Source organism: Parastagonospora nodorum (assembly GCF_000146915.1).
Source record: "Parastagonospora nodorum SN15 chromosome Unknown scaffold_21, whole genome shotgun sequence".
Classification (NCBI taxonomy): domain Eukaryota; kingdom Fungi; phylum Ascomycota; class Dothideomycetes; order Pleosporales; family Phaeosphaeriaceae; genus Parastagonospora; species Parastagonospora nodorum.
This window is the reverse complement of record NW_001884569.1, coordinates 652,982-666,976: the sequence shown is the minus strand read 5'-3', so window position 1 is coordinate 666,976 and position 13,995 is coordinate 652,982. Positions and strand designations below refer to the sequence as shown.

At 53.8% G+C, this 13,995-nt stretch overlaps 7 protein-coding genes across 7 annotated transcripts; 5 read left to right on the top strand and 2 right to left on the bottom strand.

Moving 5' to 3' along the window:
• Positions 1-3: 3 nt before the first annotated feature.
• SNOG_12249 (hypothetical protein) lies at positions 4-398 on the top strand (the record flags this gene model as incomplete). The annotated part of the gene is made up of 2 exons (XM_001802424.1): positions 4-73; positions 256-398. 2 exons carry the CDS (start codon positions 4-6, stop codon positions 396-398), a joined length of 213 nt encoding a protein of 70 aa, XP_001802476.1.
• Positions 399-607: 209 nt separating this feature from the next.
• SNOG_12248 (hypothetical protein) lies at positions 608-1,504 on the top strand (the record flags this gene model as incomplete). Its single annotated transcript, XM_001802423.1, has 1 exon — positions 608-1,504. One exon carries the CDS (start codon positions 608-610, stop codon positions 1,502-1,504), a length of 897 nt encoding a protein of 298 aa, XP_001802475.1.
• Positions 1,505-2,009: 505 nt separating this feature from the next.
• On the bottom strand, positions 2,010-3,809 carry SNOG_12247 (hypothetical protein). Its single transcript, XM_001802422.1, has 6 exons — positions 3,691-3,809; positions 3,489-3,641; positions 2,833-3,435; positions 2,634-2,787; positions 2,320-2,588; positions 2,010-2,267 (listed from the first exon to the last, which is right to left on the bottom strand). The coding sequence occupies exons 3-6, from the start codon at positions 3,097-3,099 to the stop codon at positions 2,157-2,159; spliced, it is 801 nt and encodes a 266-aa protein (XP_001802474.1). The 5' UTR covers positions 3,100-3,435; positions 3,489-3,641; positions 3,691-3,809; the 3' UTR covers positions 2,010-2,156.
• Positions 3,810-5,840: 2,031 nt separating this feature from the next.
• Positions 5,841-7,188, top strand: SNOG_12246 (hypothetical protein; the record flags this gene model as incomplete). The annotated part of the gene is made up of 3 exons (XM_001802421.1): positions 5,841-5,963; positions 6,016-6,943; positions 7,025-7,188. The coding sequence occupies 3 exons, from the start codon at positions 5,841-5,843 to the stop codon at positions 7,186-7,188; spliced, it is 1,215 nt and encodes a 404-aa protein (XP_001802473.1).
• Positions 7,189-9,338: 2,150 nt separating this feature from the next.
• Positions 9,339-10,964, top strand: SNOG_12245 (hypothetical protein; the record flags this gene model as incomplete). The annotated part of the gene is made up of 1 exon (XM_001802420.1): positions 9,339-10,964. One exon carries the CDS (start codon positions 9,339-9,341, stop codon positions 10,962-10,964), a length of 1,626 nt encoding a protein of 541 aa, XP_001802472.1.
• A 457-nt stretch (positions 10,965-11,421) lies between these two features.
• On the top strand, positions 11,422-13,469 carry SNOG_12244 (hypothetical protein; the record flags this gene model as incomplete). The annotated part of the gene is made up of 7 exons (XM_001802418.1): positions 11,422-11,828; positions 11,910-12,020; positions 12,167-12,236; positions 12,292-12,351; positions 12,411-12,753; positions 12,800-13,065; positions 13,116-13,469. The coding sequence occupies exons 1-7, from the start codon at positions 11,656-11,658 to the stop codon at positions 13,467-13,469; spliced, it is 1,377 nt and encodes a 458-aa protein (XP_001802470.1). The 5' UTR covers positions 11,422-11,655.
• Positions 11,523-11,819, bottom strand: SNOG_20133 (hypothetical protein; the record flags this gene model as incomplete). Its single annotated transcript, XM_001802419.1, has 1 exon — positions 11,523-11,819. One exon carries the CDS (start codon positions 11,817-11,819, stop codon positions 11,523-11,525), a length of 297 nt encoding a protein of 98 aa, XP_001802471.1.
• Positions 13,470-13,995: the final 526 nt, after the last annotated feature.

Genomic DNA, 13,995 nt, shown 5'->3' with positions numbered 1-13,995 from the left:
GAGATGGGAGAGGCATTAGCTGCTTCCAGCCCACGGTTCATGCAAGCACTAGAGGAGGGCGTGAACGGCAGGGGTGAGTAGACAGCTGCAGGGATAGCGCAAGCGAGGGCTAAGGTTGAGTTCAAACAGCTTGGAACAATTGTCTTGCGTGGTGTCCCCACCCATTGGGCGCGTGGGACGGGAGGGAACGACGGACAGGGAGAGGGAAGGAGCGGGCGCAGGTGGCAGTGTCGGAGGGCTGACACGGCGGCGCAGCTTCCGCAGATAATTTCTCCGTACGCGAGCGCATGTTTACTTCACCATCGCACCAGCGCACCAGCGCACCAGCGCACCAGCGCACCATGGTTCCTGGGCCCGGTGCCGGTGCTGCAGGACTGCAAACAGCGCCTAGAGCCTAGAGCCTAGCGAGCTGGCGGGGCGCTTTCACGGGGGGGCGCGCACGCGGTGCGAGTCCGATCGCCTGCTGCATGGATCTGCGGCACTTCCCACCTGGGCACCTCGCGCTCCCTCACGACGCGGACCCCACCCGCCCTCTTCCTTTCACGCCCTGCAACCTGGAATTGGCACTGGAACATGTGCCCCTCCGCACGCCAGCCGCTGCGCGACCATGCCCATGCTCTGTAAACACTCGTCGCTGTGGCTCTCGTCCTATACCAGCCTCAGCCCGCTCTACTATAGCCAGCTGCCCTCCGCTGCTCCACCTCAATCATGCCGTCATAGACAGAAGCGGTGCTATGCCCACCACGCCCACCTCCCACCGCACCACCCCCAGGACCCCGAGCTGCTGCAGTGGCCCGAGGCCGTCAAGCCGCACAGGACCCCGACGCCGTATCAAATTCTGAAATGTCGCCAGGGCGAGCTGTACACGAAGCAGCGCTTTTATGCGCTCGTGAAGCTGTACCACCCCGACCGATGCCAGGCCTCGCCTATTGCACATCTGCCGCTGCACGTCCGTCTGGAGCGCTACCGCATGCTGGTCGCCGCCCACGATATTCTCTCTGATATGGAGAAGCGCAAGGCATACGACACCTGGGGCCACGGCTGGGCTGGCCACCACCGCACGCCCTCGTCGCCCGCCCGCCAGGAATGGGACTTCGACCGCCGCCGCTGGGCTACGGATCCTCGCAGCAATGCCACCTGGGAGGACTGGGAGCGCTGGCGCCACGACAACGAGGGCGCGCCAGACCCGGACGGCCGGACCATACAGCTATCCAACTTCGCCTTCATGTCGCTCATCTTCGCCTTCATAAGCATCGGCGGCGTCGTGCAGGGCACGCGCTTCAGCACCTTCAACAGCTCCGTCATCGAGCGCCGCGACCAGATACACCGCGAGGCCAGCACCACGCTGCAGCGCAGCCACAATGCCACCATGGGCGGCGACCGGGACGAGCGGATACGGACCTTCCTAGACCACCGGGAAGCGCAACTTGCAGGCGAAGTCTCGTATCAGCGCTTACTCCCGCCGGCAGAAACCTGCGCGCCTGATACAGCACGAAGGCAATAGGACATGAGCGCGTTTTGGCGCATGGGGCCGTCTGTGGTTTTCGGGGATTGCGATTGGATAAGTTTGGGTGCATGGTTTCTTGAGTGCCGGTTATGCTTCGGGATGTATATACTTTACCGCGAGAGGGATCATCCACGATCCTCATGCGCTCTGACGCTACGCAAATTCAACGACATGTCTGCGGGATCTTATTAGAGATTCTGAACCATCACCTGGCGCATCGATATATTGCCCCGCCGATCGATATGTTATCAAGCTCACCATGATGTGCATCCAAACCCAAGCGCCCACCTTATTCTTTGATGCATCGCCCGTCAGCGCGTCTTCCGCAGGGGCGACGCTCTTCACGGCCCCACGTCACAGAAAAGGCCTCAGGCTCCCAGGCCCGAAACCTCAAACCGTTGTTGTTTTCTGCTTGCTCGCGTGTCACGTTTGTGCCACAAGAACAAGTGGAACCCAATCCCGAGAGTCCGAGCCGATGGTTCGCGCGAGTCGTTTCAGCTTGGCAGCAGAACGATTCATGAATTGCACCATATATGTCGCAACATTTATTACTACACCAATAATTCTTGCATGAATGCCACGACGCCCAATTTCAGCCCTCTCCATCCATCACTGGAATGGAAATTTGTCGACCACTTTTTCCGCGGGCTCAACCCTTGAACCCGCCCTTCACGTTATCAAACTGCGAATCCGGGTAGTAGATCCAGTTGGGCTTTGACTCAATGCCCCTTCCGTCCGCCCCGGACATTTCCCTCACGACCTAAGCGTCATGTCAGTGGAATATCTTTTCCGGAGAGCGCTCCGGTGCTTACATTGCTGATGATACTGCCGCTGTCGTTCCGATCACCACTGACTTCCCACCACATGGCACCGCCCAATTTGTTCTGCTTGATGTACTTCACCTTGGCCAGTGCCATGTCAACCGTGTCGTAGCTGACCAGCATTGCGGTCGAATTGTCGTAACTATAGGTGGCGTACGCCTCGCGATCAAAGTACTCGGTAGCACCTTGAAGTGGTAGATCCTTGAAATCGTACACTCCAGCTTCCCAGGTTCCCTTGCCAATGCCATTGTAGGGTTGACCTAACCCAGCTGTATTGGTAAACGCTCGACCGTACAGGGGCATACCAAGATTGATCTTGCTGCTGGGTACACCGGCGCTTATATAGTGCGAAATGACCGAATTGGTGTCGTATGGAGTCGACTTTGGGTTCGATTTGCTGGGTGCAAGGTTAGATGCATGAGCCGTGACGTTATCCCATGACCCGGCATAGTCGTATGCCTGTATGTATCAGCCAATCGCACCCAAGTAGCTGCAGTCACTCACCATTAAATTAACCATGTCCAGCACCTCCGCCATCTCCCGCAGCGGGAGCTTGTTGTAATTGTCAGCACCCGCCGGTGCGGCAATCGACAGCAAGAAGTGCGGACGAGCTTCCTTTGCATAACCTTTGTCTCGTGACAGATCATCCGCATAGGTGTCCAAGGCTTGACGAACCTCCTGCATCAGTGCGAGCCACTCGCGCCCTTGTTCTGTGCTCTGTGGATATTCCCAGTCCACATCAATACCATCGAACCCGTAATTCTTGATCATGTCCACACAGCTGGCCGCAAAGTTCTTCCTCGCCGCTTCACTAGCGCCCACAGGATCCAGATTCTTCTTCGTGTTCGTGTAAGTCCAGCCACCGATACTAAGGAGGACCTTGAGGTTGCGATTCTTCTGTTTGAGCAGACCGAGTTGCTTAAAGGATCCGTAAACATTCTTCCCAGTGTCAGACCAGGAATCGCCTGGAAGATGAATCTCTGTATCGGCATAGCTATCACTCAAAGTAATGTTACCATCAGGGGTGTTGTCAGCGAAGGCGTAGAGGAGATGCGTCAGCTTTGACGCAGGAACCTGCTGCGGAAAGTATTTGCGCGCGTAAATGTCCTGTCGGCAGACGGTCAGAATGAGTTTGCAACATTCGAGACACGATGCTTTACCCAGTTCCCAAAGTACGCCACTGCTCGGTAGCCATTACGATCATCAACATCCGGGTTTGGGTATGCCACACTGCTTGCTTTTGAGGCGGCACTGGAGCGAACCGTAGATGATGCCCTGGATGGTGTGCTGGCGACATTTTTGGTAGGAGTGGACTGGCTGATTATCAATCATAAGGACAGAAGAGCGACCACTGCAACTTACCAGAGCCACCTTCGGAGTGCCAAAGGTTAATGACTGTCGAGCCGGAGGTGCGATAGGCCTACTACTGGCACCAATCGCGCTACTGCTACTAGGTAGAGGAACATCATTGTAGTCGGGAAGACCCTACATGGAAGTTAGTAAGCATATGTATTAGGCGACGGATATCTTGGGAGCGATCTTACGAGAAACTTTGTCAAATATTGGACATGCTTCACCAACGCATCAAGTCTTTGCTTGGTAATGCACTGCCAACTGTTGCATGTTTCGGTAGACGTCTGAGCCAGCACGACAGGCGAAAGAAGAACGAGCAACAAAAAGAACCACCGAAGTCTCAAAGCGTGCTAGTAACCCGTGTTAGCGCAGATGTAATGTCAACTTCATCGCTTGTACTCACCAACATATTCCCTACTTCTCAGGAACGCGACTTGACGAATTAAAACGAGCGACGATGCAATCAACGCGCGCACCAGACTCAATGTCCTCGTTCCATGCGACCATACCCTTCATTTTAAAGCCCGGCAACCTCTCCCTTGGGCGCCGTTGGTCTCTCATCCCTTGGACAGTCGCAAGTGTCATTCCGCCCAGAGCAGGTTGTCGAGTCGAAGCACGGGTCTATTATCATTCCTGAGTCGGTCTCACCGTAAGCGGAAGCGGGTCTCGGTAATGCGTGACCGGATATAGAGGCTGGGCTGCGGCTGGTCGACGCGTTGTACCACGTTTCGTTGCTAAATGCATACACTGGAAGAGGTGGAGAAAACACTCGGACGATCGTATGCGGCTCTGTGAGACTTGATGTGGTAGCTGAGTGACGGGGTCAGTTGTGACAATATTTGATTGCGCCTCCCGGAATGGATAGTTGAGAGACTGGGCAACGCCACGCTGAGGAGTAGAATGGCTCGTTTGGAGGTGATAGATCACGCCGAATGCTAGGCCCAGTGTTTCTTGCCGCAAATGAGAGGACCGATGACACTGGCTGATGCTGACAGGTCCCTAGAAGTGGCATCGACAGCCTCCTTGCGCCATAAGAGAGAGAGAGCATACGCGGCACGAGGACTGCTGACGCGGATTGCGCTAACTACTACATCCACATTGTAGACGAACTATTCGAGACGCAGCAGCAGCACACTGAGGTGCGACAGCCCGTAGAGAGATAGACAAGTGCTGGAGAAGGCGAGTGTACCGTTTGCCAGTCCATTTACATGGAATCGGGACAACACGCACGTGGATCTGAGACCTGCAAGGATGCGCATTGAAGTTTACCCAGACAGTGCCGCACAGAGAAGAACTAAGAGACGGACTTCTGGTCTTAACAGAGTTGCATCTTGGCCGGATGCGACTGCAGAAGCGCGGCATGTTTTCTGTGTCCCTAGAAATATCACTGCGAACCGAAACGGACTCAATTCAGGAACATGGTAGCTGAGCCACTACCTAGGTATCAAGATTCCGTTCGTCACATGTACTTGAGAGGGGATTGGTATACACATCGAAGCTACTTACTCGAAGGGTGGGCATCATGACTCTGTTTGAACGCTGTAGTCCCACCCTGGTGGAAACAGAGTATATTCAGGCAGCTATGGCGATATCTCTATTTGATACAAGCAGTATGCCCAGAGGCAGTGTATTCTAGTCAGCGGAGCGGCATGAAGGTACGTAGAGGTGCTATAAGAACGCATCACAGCCTAACCTTTCTCCCGGGCTGCATAGGAGGAAACATATATTGATCATAGAATATGTCATCACCGACCGACTGATCACTTATACTATCTCTCAAGATGCAGGAAAAGCGAAATTCAGCAGCTTCATAAATTTACATGCAAAACTGGAGTCCTAGCGCCTGTGCAGACAATTGTACTTTAGTCTACATATTCTAAGAAAAGTGAAAAGACTGCCCGGGATGATTCGCGACTTTGTCTCATCGTATTTCTTGTAGCATCTTTAGACTGTTACCGTAGCCTGGCAGCAGTAGTTATATTTCGCTTCTTCTGCAACTCGAGAGACTGTCCCTGCGTACATGGGCAGCGTTCATGATGCTATCGGCGAAGACTATTTTCCGGCAACGCTGATTGGCTCACAAGCTTAGCCCCTCCAAAAAAAGTGTCGCTGCAAAGAGTGACATTCCAATATCGCACAAAGATATTGCTTTCACCAAAATGCCGCCTTACGACAGTGAATCTTCCGATGAGGGCGAAGAGTACACCGAAACGAACGTCTTGCTAGGCTACGCGACAGAAGATGCGACTGGAGACGCCGTGTCGCATCTTGGAGGCGCACCCGTACAGCTTTCACACCCCACTTCTACGTCTAGGACTAATAGTGGTTTTGTAGTCATGGCTCGACGATAAGACAGCTCCCTCTGGTGTAACGGCCAAGTGTAAAGTATGCAACGGCCTGTTGAGCCTGCTCCTCCAACTCGACGGCGACCTGCCACAACACTTCCCTGGACACCAACGCCGACTGTATATCTGGACTTGCCGAAGGAAGACTTGTAGGCGGAAGGAAGGTAGCGTACGGGGAATAAGAGGCGTGCGCATCGCCAAGGGTGCAAGTGCTAAGGTACAATCGAAGGCGGAGAAGCCCAAGGTCGAAAAAGAAGAAACGTCGCAGCCTAAGATTGGCGAATCGCTATTCGGAGTGAAGAATGGAGCAAGCACGAGCGCACCTGCTAACCCATTTTCGAATCCTTTCTCGTCCAACACGGCCGGCAATGCTCCTGCGAATCCGTTCTCGTCCGCAGGGTCAAGCCCTGGCCCCCTTGTCGCCGCTCCGCCTGCGGTCAAAGTCACCTCCGAAGAGAACACAGATGAAGCGAGCTCGACACTCCCGGAGACGTTCGCTTCCAAGGTTCGGTTATCATCGCCACCCACAGACCAGCCCGCTCGCCCACACGAACCATGGCCACCCGAGTCTGCATTCGTGGACGCATTTCCTCGCTACCACCTAGATGCCGAGTATGAAACCCTCGATGTGCCGTCAGCACCGCAGATACCAGATAACGCGCGCATGGATGTAGATGCTGAAGGCAACGGGAGCGGTGGTGGCAAAGAGGACAAGGAGGTTTTCGAGAGCTCCATCGATAAGACATTCCAGAAGTTTGCAGATCGCCTTGGGCAGAACCCCGAGCAGGTGTTGCGATATGAGTTCAAAGGCAAGCCGCTGCTCTACAGCGACGCCGACGCTATTGGAAAACTTATTGCATCACACTCTGAGAACGCATCTTCGTCCAACACCAAAATCACAACTGCGGGCTCAAGAAGTGGGTCAGGATTCCCTCGCTGTCAGAATTGTGGCGCGGACAGAGTATTCGAAGTTCAATTAACACCTCATGCCATTACAGAGCTTGAAGCAGAAGATATGAGTGTTGATGGGATGGAATGGGGCACCATCATCCTGGGTGTTTGCAGCAAAGATTGCAAACCAAGGGACGTCGAGGAGGGCGAGGTGGGCTATATCGAGGAGTGGGTCGGTGTACAATGGGAGGAGATGAACTCTAAGCGATAAAGTCAAAATCGAGTCCATGATAATCTGTCCGGACCGCACGATTGAGACTATTTTTGTCGCTCATGTGGGATGTACGCTGCTCTTCGGCATCTATCATCAAATTCCTTTCATTCTTGTCAACTCGCTTCTTCCTGGATAGCACTGTTGGTGTTTTCAACCTGAAAATAATGGCTTCATACTACATTTCCAGTCATTCAAACCTTCTTCGGTATTTGTCTTCAAGTGATCGTGCGAGCTGCCGGCGACCCTTGGACATGTGGAGATATGAATTACAATGTCCCGTCCCTCGTCGGAGTCGAGAAGCATCGGGCAGACACGCTAGCTGAAGGCACGTGCTTTGCGCTAGTTGGGCCTCACCTGCGACACAACCACTACGCAACTTTCTAAACTTATACTGCGCATTCATCATGGCGGACACGGCGCAGCAGCTCGAAGCTTGCAAAGCCGCAGCTCAGGTATGCGGCCCACACAATTGCACCGCTTAACACATCTAGTCCCACTATGATTGCGAAGCGCTGCTAATGCCTGTTGCAGCAGTATCGCTCGCAGCTGCAGTTTGCCACAAATAAAGATGATGCTCTTACTTCAGCTATCAATGCGGCGGAAAGCCTCATGAAGGCAATGAAGCTGTCGTCAGACCCCACTGAGAAGAAGCTTCTGAAGACGCAGTGCAGCGACATCATGAACACTGCTGGTCGCATCAAAAGCGACACGAACTGGAATCCTGCAAACGAGTTTCAGAGATCAGGGTCAGAAAAGGTGGATATTGGCCAATGGGCAGCGGAAGTTGATTCTGCCCAATCCATCTCAAGCGGCTTAGAAGACACTGCTTCACTACCAACGGCTGCGCCCGTCGACAGTGTCAGCATTCCTTCAGGTAAAACAGAATTTGCTATCATGTCAGCTAGCGGTGGAGGGAAGGATAAGATAAGTTGTGGAACAGGTGGTGGAACAGGTTCAGGTTACTCTAGAAGGGAGCCGCAAATGGGGCCCTCAACATTGCTCAGTGATCCTCTAGATGGCCAAATTCCGTCCCTGACAGACTTTGAATCAAAAGCGCATACTAATACTCGACACGAAGATAAACCGAAATCGATACCTGCTCTAGGCTTATCACCACTGCGAAACCCATCAGTGAATGCCTTAGGTTCAAGAGCGCAGCTTAAAGCCCCGGCTTCGATGTCGCCGTCGATGTCGTCGTATTCGCGTATACATCGCCTTGCAGAGCCCAGTTCGACCAGAAAGCGATCTACAAGAGAAGATATCATTCTGCTCAAAGCCTCGATGGTCAACGGGTTCAAATGCCCGCCATGGGACAGACTCCCATTACCAAGCGAGTTCGTGGCACAGAACGATACCGAAATTTTCGTGTGAGTTGACTCCCGTGTTCCTTTACCTCAGTTTTAATAATGACAGCGATATCCATGACTTGAGCCTTTCCTCGTATCAACAGCAGTTCTTCAAAGGCTGGGTCCGTGCCGAAAATGCGATTCCTCCGCCTGCTACATCTCAGGGCAACAGGAACGGTATGGGGCCATTGATGTCTAGCTCACGAACGATCGATCTTGTTCAAGATGCAGCATCCGATTGCTCAGTGGTGACAAGCCTGTGCGCTGCTATCGCTCGAGCCGAACGCGGCCATGATCAGGTTAGAGTTGTCAAGCAGCAAGGGGGACTCCATTCAAACTAATGTTCGCAGATGCTCACAAACAAACTTTATCCTTTCGACAAGCAGCTTGGTAGACCAGTGACGTCAAGCAATGGGAAATACATTGTGCGGCTTAACTTCAACGGCTGTTGGAGGAAGGTGGTGATAGATGATCGCTTGCCAGTGTCCAGCACACATCGTCTGCTACATGTTATCGACCGACGCAATCCTGCACTACTATGGCCCGCACTACTTGAGAAGGCATATCTTAAGGTTCGCGGTGGCTATGATTTCCCTGGAAGTAACTCTTGCAGTGATCTATGGACTTTGACGGGGTGGATACCGGAGCAGGTTTTCTTGCAGGAGTAAGTTTACCATTTACAAACAGTGCCAGTGAGCTAACATATCCTCCAGGACGGATACAGTCCCTGGACAGCTTTGGAGTCGCATCTACAACGCATTCTTATATGGAGACGTGCTTGTTACTGCAGGAACTGGAAGGATGTCAAGCCGCCAGGAGCGAGAGCTTGGTCTTGAAGGGCAGCACAGCTATGTCGTACTAGACATGAAGGAGACTGACCACGATCGCCTTCTGCTTGTCAAAAACCCATGGGTGGAAGGTAGAGGCTGGAGAGGTCCCCGCCCGTCAGCCATCACAGTCCTCGATTCGTCCACTTCCAGTGGTGGCTCCGGGAGCAGCCTCGAGGCCTATCACCGAGATAGTGTCCCAACCCAAGATCGACCACACCCTACCACTTTCTGGATCGGACTTCAGCAAGTCATACAGCACTTCGAGAGCTTGTATCTGAATTGGAACCCAGGTCTGTTCAAGTATCGCCAGGACATCCATTTTGAATGGAACATTGAGTCGCAAAAATCACTGGGCGGTTGCATCATCAAGCATCCACAGTTCGCATTCTCTGCAAAAAGCTCCGATACTGTCTGGTTCCTGCTGAGTCGGCATTTTCGTGACGTGACAGCGGAGACCAAGGATGAGTCCGACGCCTTCAATGACGGAAGCGTCAGACCGGACTCCCAAGTCGACTCGTCTGGTGAGCATCCAAAAGGGTACACGAGCATCTACGTCTGCAACGGTCAAGGTGAACGGATATACATCAAAGAGACATACCTGGAGTCTAGTGATTATGTTACAACACCTCAGTGCCTCCTTCGCTGGGATGCGGAAGCCAACGCTACCTACACTGTGGTGGTCGACCAGGACGAATTACCACCGTCACTCTACACGTTCTCTCTGTCCGCATTCTCCAACTCCCAGATTTCTCTCGAGCCAGCAATGCGGCAGTATCCTATAGAGAAGGCTGAAGAGGGGGCTTGGACAAGGCAGTCTGCTGGAGGGAGTACAAGCTCGCCGCGTTATTTTGAAAACCCGCAGTACTCACTCGAAGTTCGTGAGCGAGGCTCGCTGGCAATACTCCTCACAAGCGACCACGAGCATCCACTACACGTCAAGCTTGCACTTGGCCATGGCAAGCGGATTTACCAACTGCAGAGTCGAGACGTGCTCGCAGATTCAGGAAATCATCGCATCGGATGTGTATTTGCGGAGATGAAGGACCTTCAACCAGGATTATACACGATCATTTGTTCGCTGTTTGAAGCTGGACAGACAGGTGGCTATACCCTGAAAGTGGACAGCACCACCGATGTGGTTCTCAAGCAGATACCACGCGATGGTGCAGGGCTGTTGTCGATGAAGCTCGCGCCTGCCTGCTTTGGTTCCCAGATTCACAAGATCGCTGCGCCTTTCCATCCTTATCGCCTTGCCTCGTACACGATCGTCACGAGATTTGTGAGAGCGACAAGCCCGCGGTCGAATGACTTGGGCATGTTGGCGCGGAGCCCGCTGCGCTTCAGTGTCGAGCTTGGTCGAGGCCCCGAGCGCAAGTTCGTCATTGCGAGTGGAAAAGGAGATTACTCAGATGCAGCGATAGTCCGGTCCGAGAGCGTGAACATTGATCCAACTATGGCTCGACAAGGAGACCTGTACTTGGTCCTTGACCGGCTGTCTCGACCTGGTGGCCCCGTGGAAGAATGGTATGACGTGGAGGTCTTCACGGATGCGCCACAAGCATGCGCGATTGGTGTTTGGCGAGAGTGGGATGATTGAACTTGGATGTGCTGCTCATATGGGGTTGGGAATGAGATGGCGTTTAGGAGATGTGATACCCAAGGTCATCTGTTGCGGCGCATGGCAAGCACGGTGGCGCTGTTTGCTGTTTGGGGAATGTTTGGCGGCCTGTTGCATGACCAGATAGCACCCGCGGGACTAGTCCTATGCACCCATGACATATGCTGCGAAAGGAAGCAATGAGAGTATTGTGTGTAAAGGTGTGGATGGCCACATGACGCTACGTGGGCAAAGTCCCAGTGGTAGGGATGGAGGTGGGCGGTGAAGTTCAAGCCAATCAAGGCGGCACGAGTGATGTTGTTGCATGCTCCGGCCGCGACCAGCATGTTGAGCTTCTGGAGACGATAACGGCGCGCGCTAAGTAGCAAAAAACCCCAGGTGAAAGAAAAAGAGGCGCTTCCGCACGCCTTTTGCTCAACGGTGCCGGGCTTTCCTTGTCGTCTCAACCTCCTTGTGGCTTGTAGGCTTGTAGGCTTGTACCCCGCGATAAGAGGCTATCGGCATCACGACGTCAGAGCTTTCCCCATCACTCCAAACTCAGGCGCGCCAAGCTGAGACGGTTTGAAGCGCACTGCCACACTTCACTACGACATCACTGCTAGTCCTGGGAGTCTGACCAGGGACCAACATCGTCTTCTCCTTCATCTTCTCCATCTTGCAAGAGCAGCACATGCCAACGACCATGGCGGATCTATCCGCAGAGAACGCCCGCCCGGGTTCCAACGCAGCTTCGGCGCTCAACTCGAAAGATACGTCACGGGCCGCCACACCGTCGAACGCGCCCGCCGAGAAGGCCCCCGAGGATGGCTCCAAGTTCAAGACGCTCCTGGGCATCTTGAGGAAGTAAGCTGCTCTGTGCTGCCCGTCCCCGGTGGCCTGCCGCCTCAGACTCGGAAGCAGAAGCTAACGCGGTTTGTGATGCAGGTTCATAGGCGTCTCCGACCTCGCGGCCGTTCGATTCTCCCTCCCCGCCCAGCTCCTGGAACCAAGACCAAACTTGGGTATGTTTGCCACTGGCGGTGTCTGCAGTCTGCAGTCGATACAAGCATGTCGCGCTCGGGGAGACTTGGTCTGACGGATAGCAGAGTACTGGCACTATCTGGACAGGCCAGACACGTTCATCAGGTCAGTAGAGCTGGACGAGGCGGGTGGTCCAAAAGCCTGGATGCTGACTGGCGTAGCATTGGAGACTCGGACGAGGACCTGGGGCGCATGCTGGGCTGCTTGCGCTTCTGGTTCACCAAGGACCTGGTAGGCTGCACCAAGCATGAGCATGCAAGGGACCACGGCGCTGACCCGCTGCCAGAAATACGTCAAGGGCAAGCCCTGCAAGCCATACAACTCGACCCTGGGCGAGTTCTTCAGGGTACGTGCTACGTGACAGCCTCGGCCCAAGGCTGCTGGACCGACGACTGACTCCTGCAGTGTAACTGGAAGATCGAAGACAGCCACCCCACGCTCAAGACGCCGACCTCGGCACCCTCGAGTAGCGCGAACAGCGTCGCTGGCGACAACAAGCCTGTCACCGTCTCGTACCTCACCGAACAAACCTCGCACCACCCTCCCGTCTCCGCTTTCTACGTCGATTGCCCGGAGAAGGGCATCAGCGCAAGAGGCTACGACCAGCTCAGCGCCAAGTTCACCGGCACGAGCGTGCGCGTCGTCGCTGGAGCACACAATCTAGGCATCTTCATCACGCTGAAGAACAGGGACAATGAGGAGTACCAGCTGACCCATCCGGCAGCCTATTTGGGCGGTCTGCTGCGAGGTGTGTACCAACCAGCATACAGGTACCGTCTGCTAACCAAGGCCAGGCTCTCTCAGTGTATCCGTTGCCGACTCCTGCTACATCACCTGCCCCAAGACAGGCCTGAAGGTCATTCTCGAATACCTCGAGGAGGGCTGGCTCGGACGGACACAGAACAAGGTCCAAGGCGTCATCTTCAAATACGACCCCAAGAACGATAACATCGTCAAGATCAAGGACGTGCCAGAAAAAGAAGTCCTTGCGCGCATAGAAGGCAACTGGCAAGACAAGGTGTACTACACCCTCGGCAGCAAGCCGTTCGCCAAGGTGGCCGTGCGTATCCCGAAATACTGAATCAACTGGCCCACACTGACATGGAGCAGGAGAAGAACCTGATTATCGACCTCAATCCCCTGGACCCGATCCCCAAGGTCGTCCCACCACTTGAGGAGCAACTGCCCAACGAATCGCTCAAGTTCTGGGATGCTGTTACACAGGCCATAGTAGGCCGACAGTATTCGCTCGCCACCAACCTCAAGACTGAGATCGAAGAGAAGCAAAGACAGAAGGCTGCTGAGAGAAAGACGTCCAACACTGAGTGGAAACCAAGATTCTTTACCGGTGCCGTGACACCCGTAGGTCGGCCAGACCTTACCGCCGATGGAGAAGCAGCACTCAAGGGTTTACACTCCGAGCAATACCAACTCGAGCCGAATAAGGAATATGGGGCATTCTAAGCACATTTACTTGATAGATCTTTCGACACTCGACAACTGGCCTAGACCTTCGTTGGGATATCCAGTACATTACTGCGGAGACGAGGTCCGTGACACCTTCATTTAGCATCTGCTGCATGTTTTGTTGGGTAAGGGGGCATGGCCGTTATGGCGTCTGATGCTTAATTTTACTGGGGATCGCGCACTACATGTATCGTCTTGTCTGCATATGCGTCTTTGCAACCAAATAGATATCACACTTGAGCTAGCCTACGGGCAGCCTACCGCCATTGTTGGAGTATCCGAACTACTTTCAAGAGCCAAAGCGTCACTAGATCCAAAGCAACACCGATCACATTATCCAAGGCAAACGTTCTTGGGGTTAGAGAGAATGTGGTGCTGCTGTTGGAAAGCTCACGAACACGTTGCTAAGACTAGCTTATTTGAGAATAAGTTGCAACACCTTTGAACATCCACACTGCCGCATAATCACCTGTCGTCCAAATAGAATGGTTTGCATTTTGCTTATGCCTACTGTTTCTCTGTC

Excerpts from the sequence above, each read along its gene's own strand:
- SNOG_12247 (XM_001802422.1), bottom strand. The coding sequence starts at position 3,099 with ATGATCAAGAATTACGGGTTCGATGGTATTGATGTGGACTGGGAATAT. Across the intron at positions 2,788-2,832 it reads TGGACATGGTTAATTTAATG|GCATACGACTATGCCGGGTC; the intron begins GTGAGTGACTGC and ends TGATACATACAG. Across the intron at positions 2,268-2,319 it reads GCGGCAGTATCATCAGCAAT|GTCGTGAGGGAAATGTCCGG; the intron begins GTAAGCACCGGA and ends CATGACGCTTAG.